This window comes from Eriocheir sinensis, chromosome 16 (genome assembly GCF_024679095.1).
Source record: "Eriocheir sinensis breed Jianghai 21 chromosome 16, ASM2467909v1, whole genome shotgun sequence".
NCBI lineage: Eukaryota > Metazoa > Arthropoda > Malacostraca > Decapoda > Varunidae > Eriocheir > Eriocheir sinensis.
The window spans coordinates 16,670,396-16,689,160 of NC_066524.1; the positions used below are offsets into that span (position 1 = coordinate 16,670,396).

General features: G+C 41.7%; 1 protein-coding gene across 2 annotated transcripts in view; it reads right to left on the reverse strand.

The window, feature by feature from the left end:
- Nucleotides 1–1,243: 1,243 nt before the first annotated feature.
- LOC126999447 (glutamate formimidoyltransferase-like) overlaps nt 1,244–18,765 on the reverse strand; it is a 64,671-nt gene continuing 47,149 nt past the window's right edge. The window contains exons 3-6 of one of the 2 annotated variants that reach the window (XM_050862040.1): nt 13,097–13,282; nt 11,991–12,107; nt 9,013–9,107; nt 1,244–2,768 (exon numbers count right to left, since the gene is read on the reverse strand). In XM_050862040.1, coding sequence (XP_050717997.1) covers nt 2,565–2,768; nt 9,013–9,107; nt 11,991–12,107; nt 13,097–13,282 — 602 coding nt within the window. In that variant the 3' untranslated portion in view covers nt 1,244–2,564. The remainder of the gene's footprint in view (nt 2,769–9,012; nt 9,108–11,990; nt 12,108–13,096; nt 13,283–18,765) is intronic. The other variant, XM_050862041.1, reaches the window with a different exon arrangement.

Genomic DNA, 18,765 nt, shown 5'->3' on the forward strand with positions numbered 1-18,765 from the left:
TCCCGCCTCCTCCCTTCTCCCTCAATATCTCTCTCTCTCTCTCTCTCTCTCTCTCTCATGTAGCTTCGTAACTATAATGAATGAAAGGCATGCATTAATTGTAGTGGCGTTATATACTCTTTCTAATACTGATAGGCATCCTTTAAATAAAGTTGAGAGTAGGGTAACGTGTTACTTACATAGCCTAATTACCTCCGTAACTATTGGTAGCGTAGTGGTTTGGTGGTTTATGGTGTACATTTTCGTAGGGCTATTGTATAGCATGTACCTACTGATAAAAGTAATGGTGCTCTTATCGCCAAATTATAGTGGTGCTATTAATTTTATTGTCAGGGAAGAGCTGAAAGTATGGTAACGGGAAGAATTGCGAAGGTATAAAATGTTTGAGGTAGTACTAAAAGTGAATCACTGAGTGTGGATGAGGGACACTGGGTTATGAGGCTTATATTAAGGAACTTTATACAATATAGTGATGGCAAGGACACTCTTGGTTTACTAAGGATACAAACAAGAATATTCAAGACTTTAATCTTCTTCACAACTTAACACTAAATCCCCATCATCATCACTGTCACAGTCAAGGTTAATAACGAGAGGATCGACACTTTCATGGATATTATCCGTTGTTAAACAACAAAAAACAAACGAGAGAGAAACAAATACAAGCGAGCAATCGTTCTACCATCAATCATGGTAGTCATCATTTACCACCTCACCCTACTCTCACATGTCATTACGTCCACGGCCCAGATGTGTATCACTATGCTCAAAATTAAAGTCCCAGTATCACATCAAGCATGCCTTAATTGAAAAAAAAAAATCATTCTCGAGTATGTATGTATCTTCCAGAGAGAGAGAGAGAGAGAGAGAGAGAGAGAGAGAGAGAGAGAGAGAGATTGAGGGAGAAGGGAGGAGGCGGGAGATGGAGGGAAGAGGAACAAGGTGGGCGGAGCCTCTGGTAGTTGTGTTCGTATCTTTGCCTGACACTGATGACTTTACCCTCTTGGTATAGGGACAAGTGCCTTTATTCTCTACTTGTGGCGGTTGGCGATACCCTTAAAAATTAAGGCAGTGTGTGAAATACACTGTCGCAAAATCTCGTACCGATACGATTGTTCGTTACGATATTATTCCCAAAAAACGAGGCCGCACAGCCTCTGAAATCCTTAGTAGTTACATCAAATGTGTAACACTAACATATAAATACACATACAAGAGTGAAGGTAAAGTAAAATACTGCAAGAACATTTTCTATGACTTATTAGGCTTCAACTCCTCACTGCTGTGCTACTTTCGACTGTGTCACATTTCAGCGTGCACTGCGAAGGACGATCAAAGGAAACGCCTGTCACACCAACCTCAACGAAAGCCTTACCAAATGTGGGTGAGTGAGCCCCGGAGTGATGGAGAATGTGGGCCTCGATCTATGGTTGGCAACAAAATTCACTATTCCTCCCTTTTCCAGCTTTCCCTTAGGACTTCCACGTATCAGAAACCATCCTCGGCACCACAAACCATATATACACTAAACCAAAATGCTGTATGGACAAGTAATAAGTGGAGAAAACGGGAAAAAAACGGGAAACACACACCTCACTTCCTGGTCCCGTCTCGTCTTCTGCCTTACTGCGTTCACCGACAATGCAACGAATCACGAACCAACGAAACGAAGCGGACCGAACCAACGAGACTTCGAACACAGGGTAAACGAGGCTATACGGTGATTAGGTTAACGAAGAAAATGTGTTATAAGTGTCCCAAGGTTATTATTGTACGGATTTTATAGGAACTTGATGTTAAACTGGCTTTGGAAATGGAGATAAAAAGAATGAAGAGAGAGAGAGAGAGAGAGAGAGAGAGAGAGAGAGAGAGAGAGAGAGAGAGAGAGACTTGGCCTATTACAAAATGGACAAAACCCTACATCGTCCCTAACAAACAACAATAAAAATAATAACAACATACTTAATAATACCCAATAAAAATAAAAATAATAAAGAAACCAAAGAATTTAAACTCAAACTACAATTTCCACCTAAAAAAAAAAAAAAAAAATCTGAGCACACTTCACACTAATAATCCCTTTAAAAACAATAACAACAACAATACTACCATCACTATTACTACTACAACTACTTCGTTTTTTTCTTCCTCTTTCTTCTTGTCTTCGTTTTCGTCCTTGTATCTTCCTCCTTTTCTTTTTCTTCTCCTCCTCCTCGTCTTTCCCTTCTTCCTCTTCAATCTTCTTAACTCTCTGTCATTCTTTTCCTCCTCCTCCTGGTATTTATATTCTTCCTCTCCTTCGTAGTTCTCTTCCTCCTCCTCTTCCTCTTCCTCGTTGTCCTCCTCTGCATCTTAATTCTTTGTCCTCTTCCTCCTCTTCGTCCTTGTCTCATTCCTTTTCTTCATCATCGTTCTTATTTTCTTCCTTCTCATTTTCCTTCTCCTTCTTCTTTATTTTCCTCTTATTCTCCTTTTCGTCCTTGCATCTTTTTTCTTCGCCCTGCTCCTCCTCTTCATCGTCCTCTTCCTTATCTTCTTTCTTTCATCCTTCTAAACTAACACTCTTACATTCTCCTCTCCCTCGCCTTTCTCCACCCCTCGCCCTCACCGCTGGCAAGGGCGTGGAGGGCGCGGGCGTGGGCCTCCTCCGGCGTGAAGCCCACCAGCGCCACGCCCACGGCACCCACGCCCTCGCTCTCCTGAAGGATGCATTCTGTGAGGACCTCGGGCGGTGTGAAGACGTACTGCCCGCCTAAGGATTCCTGCACCTGTGGAAGATTGTACCTGTGAGTGATTGTGTACCTGTGTAAGTTTGTACCTGTGATTATTTGTACCAGTGTGTGTGATTGTATACCTGTGAGTTTGTACCTGTGTGAGAGTGACTGTATACCTGTGAGAGTGTACCTGTGATTGTTTGTACCAGTGTAAGAGTGATTGTATACCTGTGATTGTTTGTACCTGTGTGATAGTGACTATTTTTTTTTTTTTTTTACAACAAAGGAGGCAGCTCAAGGGCACACAAAAAAAGAAAACAATAATAAAAAAAAGCCCGCTACTCGCTGCTCCTAAAAAGAAACAAAAGAGGTGGCCGAAAGCAAGATCAAATACGGGAGGAGAGGTGTCCTGATACCCTCCTCTTGAAAGAGTTCAAGTCGTAGGCAGGAGGAAATACAGATGAAGGAAGATTGTTCCAGAGTTTACCAGCGTGAGGGATGAAAGAGTGAAGATGCTGGTTAACTCTTGCATAAGGGGTTTGGACAGTATAGGGATGAGCATGAGTAGAAAGTCGAGTGCAGCGGGGCCGCGGGAGGGGGGGAGGCATGCAGTTAGCAAGTTCAGAAGAGCAGTCAGCGTGGAAATATCGATAGAACATAGAAAGAGAGGCAACACTGCGGCGGAATTTAAGAGGTAGAAGACTATCAGTATGAGGAGGAGAGCTGATGAGACGAAGAGCCTTAGCCTCCACTCTGTCCAGAAGAGCTGTGTGAGTGGAGCCCCCCCACACATGAGATGCATACTCCATACGAGGGCGGACAAGGCCCCTGTATATGGACAGCAACTGTGCAGGGGAGAACTGGCGGAGACGGTACAGAACGCCCAGCCTCGAGGAAGCTGATTTAGTAAGAGATGAGATATGTACCAGTGTGAGAGTGATGGTATACCTGTGAGAGTTTGTACCAGTGTGAGAGTGATTGTATACCTGTGAGAGTTTGTACCAGTGTGAGAGTGATTGTATACCTGTGAGAGTTTGTACCAGTGTGAGAGTTTGTACCTGTGATTGTTTGTACCTGAGAAATTGATTGTACCTGAAATTTAACTAGGTCTATATACATTTTCAGACTATATACATATTCAAATAGGTCTTTACGATATTCAGACTAAACCCAAAGCGAAATAGGTCTTCATGTGAGTTTGTACCTGTGATTGTTTGTACCTGAAATTTAACTAGGTCTATATACATTTTCAGACTAGGCCTATACACATATCTAAATAGGTCTTTACGATATTCAGACCAAACCAAAAGCGAAATAGGTCTTCATGTATATATTCAGAGCAATCATACATACGTCAACAATATTCACATCACACATACATATATACACATGAATATATACATACATAAACATATAAATTTCGTTTCGTAGACGTACAGTCGCGATATGAAGTGATGTCGCCGTGTACAGTCGCGATATGAAGTGATGTCGCCGTGTACAGTCGCGATATGAAGTGATGTCGCCGTGTACAGTCGCGATATGAAGTGATGTCGCCGTGTACAGTCGCGATATGAAGTGATGTCGCCGTGTACAGTCGCGATATGAAGTGATGTCGCCGTGTACATTTATTTTCGATCACGCAAGTATCGTTATATATTTTCAAGAGTACCATTATTTTCCTGTATCTTCATCATAACTTAACTAAATATATTTTACAAGCTAGAAAAAAAATAGAAAAGAAATATTCAACGATGTCTTACGAAGACTTGTCGAAATATTTTGACACAAAGTGTTTTCGTTCACCAAGGAAAGAGTCAAATGAAGTCCAAATATCGACATATTACTCAAACAGAAAGTAAAATTATCTTTTCATGATCATTGTTGACAACAATAAATCTAACATATGCACAATATATAGGACATGCATAATTAGTCGATATCCTAAACTAGGATGGCGTGATTAATTTATACTCTCGTTTGATGATGACGTCATCGCCCGCGCACCATACCTTTTATTCAGCCCTGACTCACTCTTTGCTTTCGTGGTCAACATAACGATAACAAAAGCTTTCCGTGGACTTCTAATGCATGATAATGATCAAGGGAAGATGCCCACAGCCTATAACTACCGAGGGATAGTCGGAGACGAAAAAATAAGAATATATAGCTTCAGAATAGTCGTGTTTTGTCTCCATAGACATAGATATTCAGACTACACAGAATGAATAAACCTAGACCAATGTTCAGCCCACACAGGCCCCCTTTAAAGCGTTTTTTGACAAATTGCTTGGCTTCATATGGTCTGCTATTTAAAGCCATAATCCTCACTTTCTCGAGTTTCTCTCTCTAAAATGTTTGACTTCGCTGATAAACTACGCTGTATAATTCTCACTGCCTTTTGGCCGTAAGACGAGTTTCTCTCTCTCGAATGTGTTTGAGGACGAGGAAAAAGGAGACGAGGACAAAGAGAAAGAAGAGGAGAAAGAGGACGAAGAAAAATTAAGAAGGATGCAGAGAAAGATGAAAACGAGGACGAGGAAGAGGAGAAAGAGAACTAGGAAAAGAAGGAAGAAGATAAAGACGAGGAGAAGGAAGAAATGACGGAAGGAGAGTTAAGGAGAATGCAGAGGAAGACGAGGAAGAGGAAGAGAAAGAGAACTACGAAAAGAATGAAGAAGATAAAGACGAGGAGGAAGAAGAAAAGACGGAAGGAGAGTTAAGAATGCAGAGGAAGACGAGGACGAGGAAGAGAAAGAGAACTACGAAAAGAGTGAAGAAGATAAAGACGAGGAGGAAGAAAAGAAGGACGGTGAGTTAAGGAGAATGAAGAGGAAGACAAGGACGAGGAAGAGAAAGAGAACTACGAAAAGAGTGAAGAAGATAAAGACGAGGAGGAAGAAAAGAAGGACGGTGAGTTAAGGAGAATGAAGAGGAAGACAAGGACGAGGAAGAGAAAGAGAACTACGAAAAGAAGGAAGAAGATAAAGACGAGGAGAAGGAAGAAAAGAAGGACGGAGAGTAAAGGAGAATGAAGAGGAAGACAAGGACGAGGAAGAGAAAGAGAACTACGAAAAGAATGAAGAAGATAAAGACGAGGAGGAAGAAAAGAAGGACGGTGAGTGAAGGAGAATGAAGAGGAAGAAGGGAAAGACGAGGAGGAGGAGGAGGAAAAGACGAACGGATACAAAAATGAAAAAAAGATTAAATACAAATAAGTCTGACGGTGTAACTTAATATATATGTGGGATTAAGTTACCCTTTTGCAAGATACAGATAAATAAACATCACTTCCATAACCACCACGTCTCGAAAAATAGAGATAAACGAAAAGGATGTAAAGATAAACGGAAAACATCGCTTCAATACCGTAGACTTTATTTTAAGGCGAACGTTCGACCGGTTGTTACCTACGTTATGAAGCGAGCGTTCGAGTGTGGTTATTTTTTATTACTAATGTCGCTGGTTGCTTTTATTGATGCATTTCCGTTAGTACAGTGTTGTTGTTGCTATACTAATTAACATAGACTTATACACAAGGATATAGGGAGAGTACACGAGGCTAGACAGCTTAGATTAACATGGACATTTCTTTCATTGAAGTTACGTTGGTTTAAATAATTAGTACAGGTAAAAAAAGTGTTTCATTGTACGAGTTTTAGAGTATTAATGATCAAACTGCTTAATGAGGCTGTGGGGCTATTAAAACATGGACATCTTTCTCATTGTAGTTACGGTAGTTTAAATAATTAGTACAGGTAAAAATAAGGTGTTTCATTGTACGAGTTTTAGAGTATTAATGACCAAACTGCTTAATGAGGCTGTGGAGCTATTAAAACATGGACATTTCTTTCCTTGTAGTTACGTTAGTTTAAATAATTAGTAGGACAGGTAAAAAATAAGGTGTTTCATTGTACGAGTTTTAGAGTATTAATGACCAAACTGCTTAATGAGGCTGTGGCGCTATTAAAACATGGACATTTCTTTCCTTGTAGTTAGGTTAGTTTAAATAGCTAATTAGTAGTACAGGTAAAAATAAGGTGTTTCATTGTACGAGTTTTAGAGTATTAATGACCAAACTGCTTAATGAGGCTGTGGGGCTATTAAAACATGGACATTTCTTTCCTTGTAGTTACGTTAGTTTAAATAGCTAATTAGTAGGGAAAAAAAAAAAAGTGTTTCATTGTACGAGTCTTAGAGTATTAATGACCAAACTGCTTAATGAGGCTGTGGGGCTATTAAAACATGGACATTTCTTTCCTTGTAGTTACGTTAGTTTAAATAGCTAATTAGTAGGACAGGTAAAAAAAAAGTGTTTCATTGTACGAGTTTTAAGGTATTAATGACCAAACTGCTTAATGAGGCTGTGGCGCTATTAAAACATGGACATTTCTTTCCTTGTAGTTACGTTAGTTTAAATAGCTAATTAGTAGGGAAAAAAAAAAAAAAAAAAAAAGTGTTTCATTGTACGAGTCTTAGAGTATTAATGACCAAACTGCTTAATGAGGCTGTGGCGCTATTAAAACATGGACATTTCTTTCCTTGTAGTTACGTTAGTTTAAATAGCTAATTAGTAGGACAGGTAAAAAAAAAAAAAAAAAAAAATAAGGTGTTTCATTGTACGAGTTTTAGAGTATTAATGACCAAACTGCTTAATGAGGCTGTGGGGCTATTAAAACATGGACATTTCTTTCCTTGTAGTTACGTTAGTTTAAATAAAGAATACAGGTAAAAAAAAATAAGGTGTCTAATATTCTTCTGTTTCCGTACAAACGAATTATTAGCTGTTAAATGATGCAATAGAGGTGTTAATAGATTGCCATTTCTTTCACTTTAGTTACGTAAGTTTGAATAAGTGAAAACGAATGAGAATGTAAAAAAAGAAAAAAAAGAAATGCTTAATTTTTTTCTTCAGGTGTAAAATGAAAATATAAATACAGATAAAACAAATATAAATCAAAATAAAAAAGAATAAAGGTAGATAAAATAAAAATAAATCTGAAATAAGTCACAAATGAAAATACAAAAATAAAAAAAGATAAAACAAAAAGTAAATCTGAAAGAAAATACAAATGAAAATACGAAAATAAAAAAGATAAAACAAAAAGTAAATCTGAAAGAAAATACAAATGAGAATACAAAAATAAAACAAACATGCAAATACAAAATAAAAAAATAAACAAAAATAAATCTGAAAGAAAATACAAATGAGAATACAAAAATAAAACAAACATACAAATACAAAATAAAAAAATAAACAAAAATAAATCTGAAAGAAAATACAAATGAAAATACAAAAATAAAACAAACATGCAAATACAAAATAAAAAAATAAACAAAAATAAATATAAGAAGGTCGGCCTACGTTCTGCACTAACTCATCTCCGTAGTTCCATAATTAATTGGTCGTCCTATTTATTATTATTATTTTTTTGCGTTAATAAATATCATGATAACTAGTTTAATACCGGTTTGCCCGTGTGTGTGTGTGTGTGTGTGTGTGTGTGTGTTGCTTCGTTTCCAAATGACCTTCACCTCCTTTTTTGTCCTCCTTCTCCTCCTCCTTCTCCTCCTCCTCCTTGTCCTTTAGAATTTCCATGTAAACTCTTACCTAATTTTCTCCCTTTTATCTTTACTTCACCATTAAAACAAATAACAAAAAACAACAACAATAACAATACCAAACAACCAAACAAAAACAACAACAACTCATTTATTCACAGCGGCTAACCTGACTCGACTATTGAAGACTTTAAAGGCGATATATTTTTTTTTCACTTTTTTTTTTCTCCTCGTCCTCGTGTTCATCCTCATCAATAAAACAAATAACCAACAGCAACAACGTTAACAATACCAAACAACAACACAAGAAAAACAGCAACACATTTATTCCTTCTTTCCGTCTTTTTTTTCCTTCTCTTTTTTTATCATCGTCTTCTTCCTCGTCCTTGTATTCTTCGTCGTCCTCCTCCTGCTCTTCGTAGTTCTCTTCCTCCTCTTCCCATCCTTACCAATAGAGGGGGGTATCAGGACACCTCTCCTCCCGAAACTGACCTCTCTTTTTGGACACTCCTTTGACCTCTATTCAGGACCAGTAAGTAGCGGGCTTTTTTTTTATATTTTCCTTTACGCCCTTGAACTGTCTCCTTAGCTGTAAAAAAACAAACAAAAAACAAAAACAAATGCTTCAACAATAACAAAACATCCAACTTTCCATTCACGTCTCGCGCCCCCCAGTTATAGAAGCATTGCTCTAGATCCTTCACACCTGCCCCGCTTAGTGACTCCCTCCACTCCTTACCTTCCATCCAGGTGAGGTCAGGTGTGCGGGCAGCAGGTCCACGTTGCACGCCACCTCCACCTTGCCTTCGTGGGGGAACGCCATCGCCTGCACACCTGTACGCACACACCAGCCTTAGTGCACACATACCCACATACGCACACACGATAAATACATTCACATACACACACACACACACATCTGGCTTAGTACACACACACACACACACACACACACACACACACACACACACACACACACACACACACACACACACACACACACACACACATACATGCATTCATACACCTATCTTGTTCAACACACATACACAAACACGAACATACAAACATACATACACCTGGTTAAGTACACACACACACACACACACACACACACACACACACACACACACACACAAACACACACACACACACACACACACACACACACACACACACACATACATACATACACACATACACCTGGTTTAGTCGACATACATACATATACACACGAAGATATATGCATTCACACACACACACACACACACACACACACACACACACACACACACACACACACACACGATCAGGAATTAAGGAACGGGAAGCGGAAGAAGGGAGAAAGGAGAAGGGAGAGATGTATTGTAACGTAACCAAAGGGAGAGAAAGAAGAGGGAGTGTGAGGGTGAGGTTCAAGGGCAAGTACGGGACTCTAAAGTTGGGTGTATACATGCTGTGGCTACGCGTGGCTGCTGTGCTAATCTCCGAACCGTTGACCCTTTGAGCTTGTGGTGGGACACGGGACTCTGGGACACGGGCCAAAGTGAAGTCAGGGATTGCCAGTTTACCTTCCCCAGGTTTCCCCAGGTACGTATTAAGCGTCTAGCCCGAAAGGGAGGATGAGGAGGGTGGATTCCACGCCGATTACCCGGGGCAGGAATCGAACCGGGGCCCGCGGAGTTGTAGCCAGACACGGAGTAAATACACACACAACAACAACAACAACAGCAACAACAACCCAGCTACTGATAATCTTCCACTAATATTCCACGACGTTGACGCATGTACCTTCCTGCTTGACTAATGAATGAATGAACGAACGAACGACCTCACACAACACACACACACTCGTCACCACTTCCAGAAAAAGAAACACAAAACAAAACAAAGTCTTCCTCGAAAAAAAAGCATAGGAAAGCCCGCCAAACAGCTTCTATGTCACCTGTACGCTATCTGCCTGCGTAATGAAGCGGCGGGAAGGTTACCTGTGGAATGGCGCCGCGCACTGGTGTCGGCAGGTGTGTCAGTGAGGCCGGAGCGAAGGTGATGCTGGTGGCGGGGTGGAAAGGGGAGGGTATGGGAGGTGGAAACGGGAAGAGGAAGGGAAAAGGAAAGAACAGGAGTTGCTAATAATAGAGGGTTGGAGGGAGGAAGAAAGAGGAAGAGGAAGGGGAAGGGAGAGAGAATGGAAGGGGAGAGGAGGAAGAAACGGGAAGAGGAAGGGGAAGAGGAACATCAGAACATAAGAACGTAGGAGTCTGCAAGAGGTCGGTAGGCCTGTACAAGGCAGTTCCTTTGAACCTAAGCTCCCGTGTATCTAACCCCACCTAATATCGGTGTCCATGAATTTATCTAATCTATTTTTGAATGTGACAACTGTATTGGCACTCACCACGTGACTGCTAAGCCTATTCCACTCATCCACCACTCTGTTAGTAAAACAAATTTTGCCTATGTCCCTGTTGAATCTGAATTTATCCAGTTTAAACCCATTACTACGCATCCTACCCGGTTCTCTAAACAACAAAACCTTATGAATGTCTCCCTTATTAAAGCCCTTCATCCATTTATAAACCTCGATCATGTCTCCACGCACCCTTCGCCTTTCTAGAAAATGTAAGTTTAACTGTTTGAGTCTTTCCTCGTATGGCAAGTTTCTCAACCCCTGAATCATCTTAGTCATCCTCCTCTGCACCGATTCTAATATTTTGATATCCATTCTATAGTAGGGTAACCAGAACTGAACCGCATAGTCAAGATGAGGTCTAACTAATGCTAATTATAGTTTGAGGAAGACTTCGGGGCTTCTGTTGCTTACGCTCCTTGAAATAAATCCCAGTACCCTATTTGCTCGATTTCTAGCTTGAATGCATTGTGCCCTTGGACGGAGATCAGAGCTCACTAAGACCCCCAAATCCCTCTCGCACCCAGACCTGCTTATGGGAGCGTCATTTAAGCAATAGTTATGTGCGGGGTCGTCCCTACCTACACTCAGAATACTGCACTTCCCTACATTGAACTCCATCTGCCATTTATCCGCCCAGTCATACAATCTGTTTAGTTCATCCTGGAGAATACTAGCGTCCTAATCCTACTCAATTACTCTACCGATCTTGGTATCATCTTCAAACTTACTGACATCACTACTAATTCCTGTATCTAAGAGGATAGGGAAGAGGAAGGGAGGAAGAACGGGAGAAGGTATGGAAGGTATGCTAGGAGGAAAGTAAGGAGGAAGAGGAAGGGGGGGGGAGGGAAGGAAGAAACGGGAAGAGGAAGGGGAAGGAAAAGAGAAAGAAGGAGAAACTAAGGATGGAGGAGGAGGAGGAGGAGGAATAAGATAAAAGGAAGAGGAAGAATGGGAAAATGTAAAGATAGAGAAAAGAGAGAAATGGAGAGGGGAAGAGGAAAGGGGAAGAGGAAGGAAAAAGCGACAAAGAATGGGAAAAGATGAGGATAACAGAAAAGAGAATGGGAGAGGGAAGGCAGGTAGAAATGGGAAGAGAAAGAATGGGAGATAGTAAAGAATGGTAAAGAAGAATAGAGGAAAGAAGGGAAGGGAAGAGAGGGAAGGGATATAAGAAAACGGGAAGCGGAAGAATGGAGATAGAGAAGGGAGAAAGAAGGGAGAGATGTATATTAACGTAACCAAAGGGAGAGGAAGAAGAGGAAGTACGAGGGTGAGGTTCAAGGGACGGGTGAGTCAAGGGTTACCTGGGAGTCCCGAGGGTGAGGTTGCCCGCACTGCCGCCGCTACCCGCCTCCCGAGGGCCACGTCTTGAGTGTCGAGGGTGATGTTGACGTTCATCATGTAGGGGATGGCGCCCACACCTGCCCGGAGGAGGAACAAAGAAACGCAAAGGAAGAACAAACAACAGCAGACGAGGAGGAGGATGAAGAGGAGGAGTAGAAGAAGGGAGAGGACGAGGAGGAAGAAGAAAAAGGAAAAGATGAAGACGAGGAGGAGGAGGAGGACGAAGAGGAGGAGTAGAAGAAGGGAGAGGACGAGGAGGAAGAAGAAAAAGAAAAAGAAGAAGACGAGGAGAAGGAGGAGGAAGAGGAGGAGGAGGAGAACGAAGAGGAGGAGTAGAAGAAGGGAGAGGACGAGGAGGAAGAAGAAAAAGAAAAAGAAGAAGACGAGGAGGAGGAGGAGGAGGAGGAGGACGAAGAGGAGTAGAAGAAGGGAGAGGACGAGGAGGAAGAAGAAAAAGAAAAAGAAGAAGACGAGGAGAAGGAGGAGGAGGAGTAGAAGAAGGGAGAGGACGAGGAGGAAGAAGAAAAAGAAAAAGAAGAAGACGAGGAGGAGGAGGAGGATGAGAAGGAGGAAAAAAGTAATTAGATAATGAAACATGGTCGAAAATTAAGAAATCAAGTAAAAACCGCAATTCTAACCTTCCCGTAGCCTAATAATGATAATAAATAATGAAACTACGGCAGAAAACCATGAAACTGTATCCAAATGACCCTTTTAAGTTCTCCCAAATACCTAATCTTTCTTCTCCCCTCAACAACAAGGCTTCAGTTACCCCTCAGCCCGCTCAACCTTCCCAAAAGACCAATAATGAAAATAATAACGAAAATAAAGCAAAAAAACCTAAGAAACTATATCCAAACCACCCTTTCTAACCTTCCCAAAGCCTAACAATGATAACAACAATGAAAAAGGGACTTAAAACAACTAAACAACAAACAAACTACCTCTTCTAATCTTCCTAAAGCCTAATAATGATAAAACTAACGAAAATAAACCCCCAAAACAAGAAACTGTACCCAAACCACACTTAAAACCTTCCCAAAGCCTGACCACTCTTTCCAATTACCCGTAAGCCCATATCTAGCTGAGGGAGGGTCACCCAAGTCATGTCTTAGGGCTGAGTAGTCGACGGGCGCTTTGAACCACCCGACGGCCTTCCTTCGCGCCACCAACCCGCGGCCCTCGACGTCCGCGGCGCCGAAGAGGAACACAGAGGAGCCCTTGACTTTGGTGGTGAGGTTGCGCGCGATGTCTGCGGAAGAGGAGGATAGGAAGGTGAAGGTGAGGTTCTTGGTATACGGATTAGAAGAGGAAGAGGAAGAACGGGAGAATGTAAAAGATAAACGAAAGGGGGAAGGGGAGAGGGAATGCAAATAAGAGACGAGAAGGGGAAGAAAGGAAAGACAAGAGAAAGGAGGGAAGGGGAGAGGGAGGGCAAGTAAGAAAAGGGAAGGGGAAGAATGGGAGAATGTAAAAGATAAAGGAAAGAAGGGAAGTAAGAAAAGGGAAGGGGAAGAATGGGAGGATGTAAAAGATAAAGGAAAGAAGGGAAGTAAGAAAAGGGAAGGGGAAGAAGGGAATGAATAGAAGGGAGAAGGGAGAGGTGTATAGTAATAGAATCAAAGGGAGATAACAGAAGTAGAGGGAGAGTTGGGTGATAATGATTTGAGCAGTTAAGCGAAGAGTGTGAGTTAGCCAAGGTGCCTCAAGAAGGAGGGTAACCGATCCAGTATCAACCCACGCCACAGCGGCTCCACACTCTACTCCCAACCTCCTTTCAACTTTATTTTTTTATTTACTTCTGTCGCACGTTCAAAACTGAGTTACGAAATAAACTAGTGTATTTAAAACATAAGACTAGAATGTTAGATGACTGTTTTCTTCATCTCTATAGCCCGTGAGCTCATGTCGTCACCCCAAACTGCGTATCGGTTAACCTTTCTTGAGGAACCTTGGTGTTAGCGTACTGAGCAATCCGGTGGAGGTCTGGGATCATCAAAAGGGTAAGAACTCCTGAATTAGAGAATGAAGAAAGGGCAAAAGAAAAGAGGGAAGATAGAAAGGAAGAGAAAAGAAAGGAAGAATGAATGAATGAATGAATGGATGGAAGGGAAAAAAAGTAAAGCAGGAGGAGGAGGAGGAAAAAGTTAAGGAGGAGAACGAAACAAAAAGAATGGAGAGAAGATGAGAGCATGGGAAGGCAAAACACAGAAAGGAAGAATAAAAAAAGATAAAGAATAAAAAAATAAGTTTGGGAAAAGAAAGACGCACAGAGCATGGAAAGAAGAAAGAGGACAGCGAGGAAAGACAAAACAGGGAGAGGAATGATAGAAAAAGATAAACAGAGAAAGAGAAGGTTAGGAAAAGGAGATTAAAAACACGTAAAAGTAATACTCCTTTGCCCTTATTCTCGTTAGTCTCAAAAAATAAAACCAGTCAGACGTGAAGATGGTAAACAGGAGAGAGAGAGAGAGAGAGAGAGAGAGAGAGAGAGAGAGAGAGAGAGAGAGAGAGAGAGAGAGAGAGAGAGAGAGAGAGAGAGAGAGAGAGAGAGGAGGGAAGGGAGAGAGAAGGAGGATCATGTGTGGAGCGATACCAGGAATAAATGAATATGCATGAGGGAGATAAAAGAGATTAGTACAAGAAGTAGAAAAAGAAGAAAAAGAAGAAGAAGAAGAAGAAAAAGAAGATGATGAAAGGAACAGCGACAAAGGAGCAACTGGCAAGGGTGAAAAAAAAGATGAAAATATAGTAAAAATAAATAAATAAGTAAATAAAATGAGTTAGTTAAATGTACACTAAAAAAAAATAATAAGAAGAAAAAAAGAAAAGAAAACAAGAAAGGAGAAAAACAAGGAGGAAAAAGCACCAACACACACACACACGCACACACACACCGGGGGGCAATTGGTAGAGCGCTGCCAGGCCTCACGATCTGACAGGGCGGCGGTTCGAGCCCGCTCAGGCCGGATTCTTTCAGTTGACTACGAGTGAGTGGTTACTGTCCGCCCTAGCGCATGGGGTGTGTGGTGTGTAAGGGCCTGATAGTACACAGAGATCGACGATAAGGAGCACTTGCTTGTGTCGGGAGGAAGGGTGGTGAATTTTACACACACACACACACACACACAGACACACACACACACATAAACAAGGTTGGTAGTGGGACTGGTGGATAGGAAAAGGGGTGGTGATGGGACTGGTGGATAGGGGAAGGGGTGGTGATGGGACTGGTGGATAAGGGAAGGGGTGGTAATGGGACTGGTGGAGAGGGGAAAGGTTGGTAATGGGACTGGTGGATAGGGGAAGGATTGGTAATGGGACTGGTGGATAGGGGAAGGATTGGTAATGGGACTGGTGGATAGGGGAAGGATTGGTAATGGGACTGGTGGATAGGGGAAGGGGTGGTAATGGGACTGGTGAATAGGAGAAGGATTGGTAATGGGACTGGTGGATAGGGGACGGGTTGGCAATCTATTTAGTTCATGCTGGAGAATACTAGCGTCCTGATCCGACTCAATTACTCTACCGATCTTGGTATTATCAGCAAACTTACTGACATCACTAGTAATTCCTGTATCTGTTATTGATATAAACAATAAACAAAAGTGGAGCTACTACCGAACCCTGTGGGACCCCACTCATAACACAGCCCCAGTCAGATCTTTTACCATTGATTTGCAGAATTTGCTTCCTATTGCTAAGCCACGCCTTGACCCAGTTCAAAACTTGACCCTTCTCCATGAGCCTGTAATTTAAGCAACTGTCGGTGGTGAGGAACTTTGTCAAACGCTTTACTAAAATCAAGATAAATCATATCATAATTTTCATCTCTGTCTACCGCCTCAAATGCTTTATTGTAGAAGGACAAGAGATTGGTGAGGCATGACCTACCTTGAGTGAACCCATGCTGCGAGTCGTGAATTAAGCTATGCTTCTCTAAATGCTCCCGAATGTTCCTGGCTATTATGGACTACAGCATCTTGCCTATAACCTATGTTAAGCTAATTGGGCGATATTTGGAAGCAGCTGACCTGTCCCCCGTTTTGAAAATTGGCGTCACATTAGCTACTTTCCATAGGCTGGGCACATAACCAGTATTTACCGACATCTTAAAGATGTCGGTTAGTGGGTCACTGAGTACCTCCTTGCATTCCCTTAATACTCGCGGAAATATCTCGTCAGGACCTGGCGACTTATTCTTAAGCTTATCTATCTCATCCTGGACTACTTGCCTGGTAATGATTATATCCCTCAATTCATCGCCATCCCCGCCCTCGTACACCTGAACCCTTTCCGGAATACTCGTTCGATCCTCTTGTGTGAACACTGAAAGGAAGTGGTCGTTCAACAATGTGCTCATATTATCGTAATTTTTCACTAGCTCGCCTGTGTTTGACGTGCAAGGGTCATAACACACACACACACTAACACACACACACACACAGGAAGTCGATGTATACAAATTTGCGTCCTTATAGAGATTACTAATGCGGGCGTGGATGATGCTGGTGGAAGAGGAGGAGGTGGTGGAGGAGGGGGGAGTATTCTTATAACTTAGCACCACCATCATCACCATAACGGTAGTGAGACAGTGATCGGAGAGTAGTGAGGGAGAGTAGAGGTGTTAGTGTTAGTGGTGTGCTGCTACAACAACAACAACAACAACAACAACAACAACAACAACAATTACTACTACTAAAACCACAACCAACTGCACTTATCACTAATTTCAATATCTACAACAACTACTACTACTACTACTACTACTACTACTACTACAACTACTACTACCAATGTGTCAAGGGAAGTGGAGGTGGCGTCGGTGGTGGTCGGATCAGAGAAGGAGTCGAACCCTGGGACCAAGACCGAGACTGAGACGAGTGAGTCACCGAGACGAACATCTGAGGTCGATTGAATATTGGCGTCTGTTCGAACCCCGTCTGTTGCTGAGCTCACCATGCTGCCATACGGTGAGAGAGAGAGAGAGAGAGAGAGAGAGAGAGAGAGAGAGAGAGAGAGAGAGAGAGAGAGAGAGAAGAATAGGTAGGGAGGAAAGAAGGTAGAGGGAGGGAGGAAAAAAAGAGAGAGAGAGAGAGAGAGAGAGAGAGAGAGAGAGAGAGAGAGAGAGAGAGAGAGAGAGAGAGAGAGAGAGAGAGAGAGGAGGAAGAATAATAGGTAGGGAGGAAAGAAGTTAGAGGGAGGGAAGGAGGGTGGGAGGGAGGGAAAACGAGAGAGAGAGAGAGAGAGAGAGAGAGAGAGAGAGAGAGAGAGAGAGAGAGAGAGAGAGAGAGAGAGAGAGAGAGAGAGAGAGCATGATGTCTTCTAGGATTTTTTTTTTGTGTGTGTGTACGCGTGTAAACAGGATGTCTTTTATAATGAACAGGATGCAGAGAAAAAGTTCACCCACATACATACATACATACATAAACACGCACACACGGACATACGTACATGAGTAACCGACATTTATTATTATTTTTTTATTTTATTTTTAAGGATGAAGTAATTTCACGACCACCACAACAACAGGAAGTAGATCATTCTTTTTCCGGCCTATTCCTTGTCTGTTTTATTTTATTTATTCATTTATTATTATTATTATTTTTTTTTTTACGTTTATCCTGCAAGCTTTCTATTCTTGGTGGGGACTGGTTGTAGGTGGCGCAGGCAAGTGTTTATAGTGGCGCCTTGCTTGGCTCATGCTGCCCTTCGGAGCTTATTATATATATTTATCCTTTTTATAGAGTTAATATAGAGTTCAAGTTGATGGATGGTCTTCAGGACAGCAAGTGGGTAGTCTTCGGCCGCTCGCCCGTACAAATTAGGTTAGGTAAAGTCAGGTGTAAGGTTAGATTATGTCAGGTCAGATAAGGTTAGGTAAGATTAGGTGAGGTTAAGTAGAGTAAGGCAAGGTAAGGTAAGGTTAGATAAGATTAAGTAAGGTTAAACTAGGTAAGGTTAGGTTAGCTAAGGTTAGGTAAAGTAAGGTTAGGTAAGGTAATATTAGGTAAAGTTAGGTAAGGTTAGGTAAGTTAAAGTTAGGTAAGGTAAGATTAGATTAGGTAAGGTTAGATTAGGTAAGGTAGAGTTAGGTAAGGTTAGGGGTTAGGTAAGGTTAAGAAAGGTAAGGTTAGGTTCGGTCAGGTAAAATTAGATTAGGTAAGGTTAGATTAGGTAAGGTTAAGTCAGGTAAGGTTAGGTAAGGTCAGGCAAGGTTAAGTAACGTAAGATTAGGCAAGGTCAGGTCAGGTTAAGTAAAGTAAGGTTAGGTTAGGTCAGGTAAGGTTAGGCAAGGTTAGGCTGAGTTAAGTTAAATTTGGTTAGGTAAGGATAGATTAGATTAGGTAACGTTAGAATAGATTAGGTAAGGTAAGGTTAGATTAGGTTAAGGTCAATAAAAAAGTGTCTTAACCCGGTAGCAGCGACGGGCCAAATTTGTGGCTTTACCGTGTACCAGCGACGGGCCAAATTTTTGCCTTGGTAAAGACCCCCCAAAATAGATGATGCATAAACTGATCCCAAATGCGTTGATATATATATAATGATTTGGTTTGCATGAGTGATGATTTTTTCTCCTTTTTCTCGCTTAGAGGGACCTTTAAGAAACATGATCCCCGCATCTACCGGGTTAAGAAAAAGTTTATATATGACACAAATTTGACCTAACTTGACCCCCCTTTGTCTGTGTTCTCTCCCGTACCAAGCAACAACCACGAGGTCCAATCTAATGCG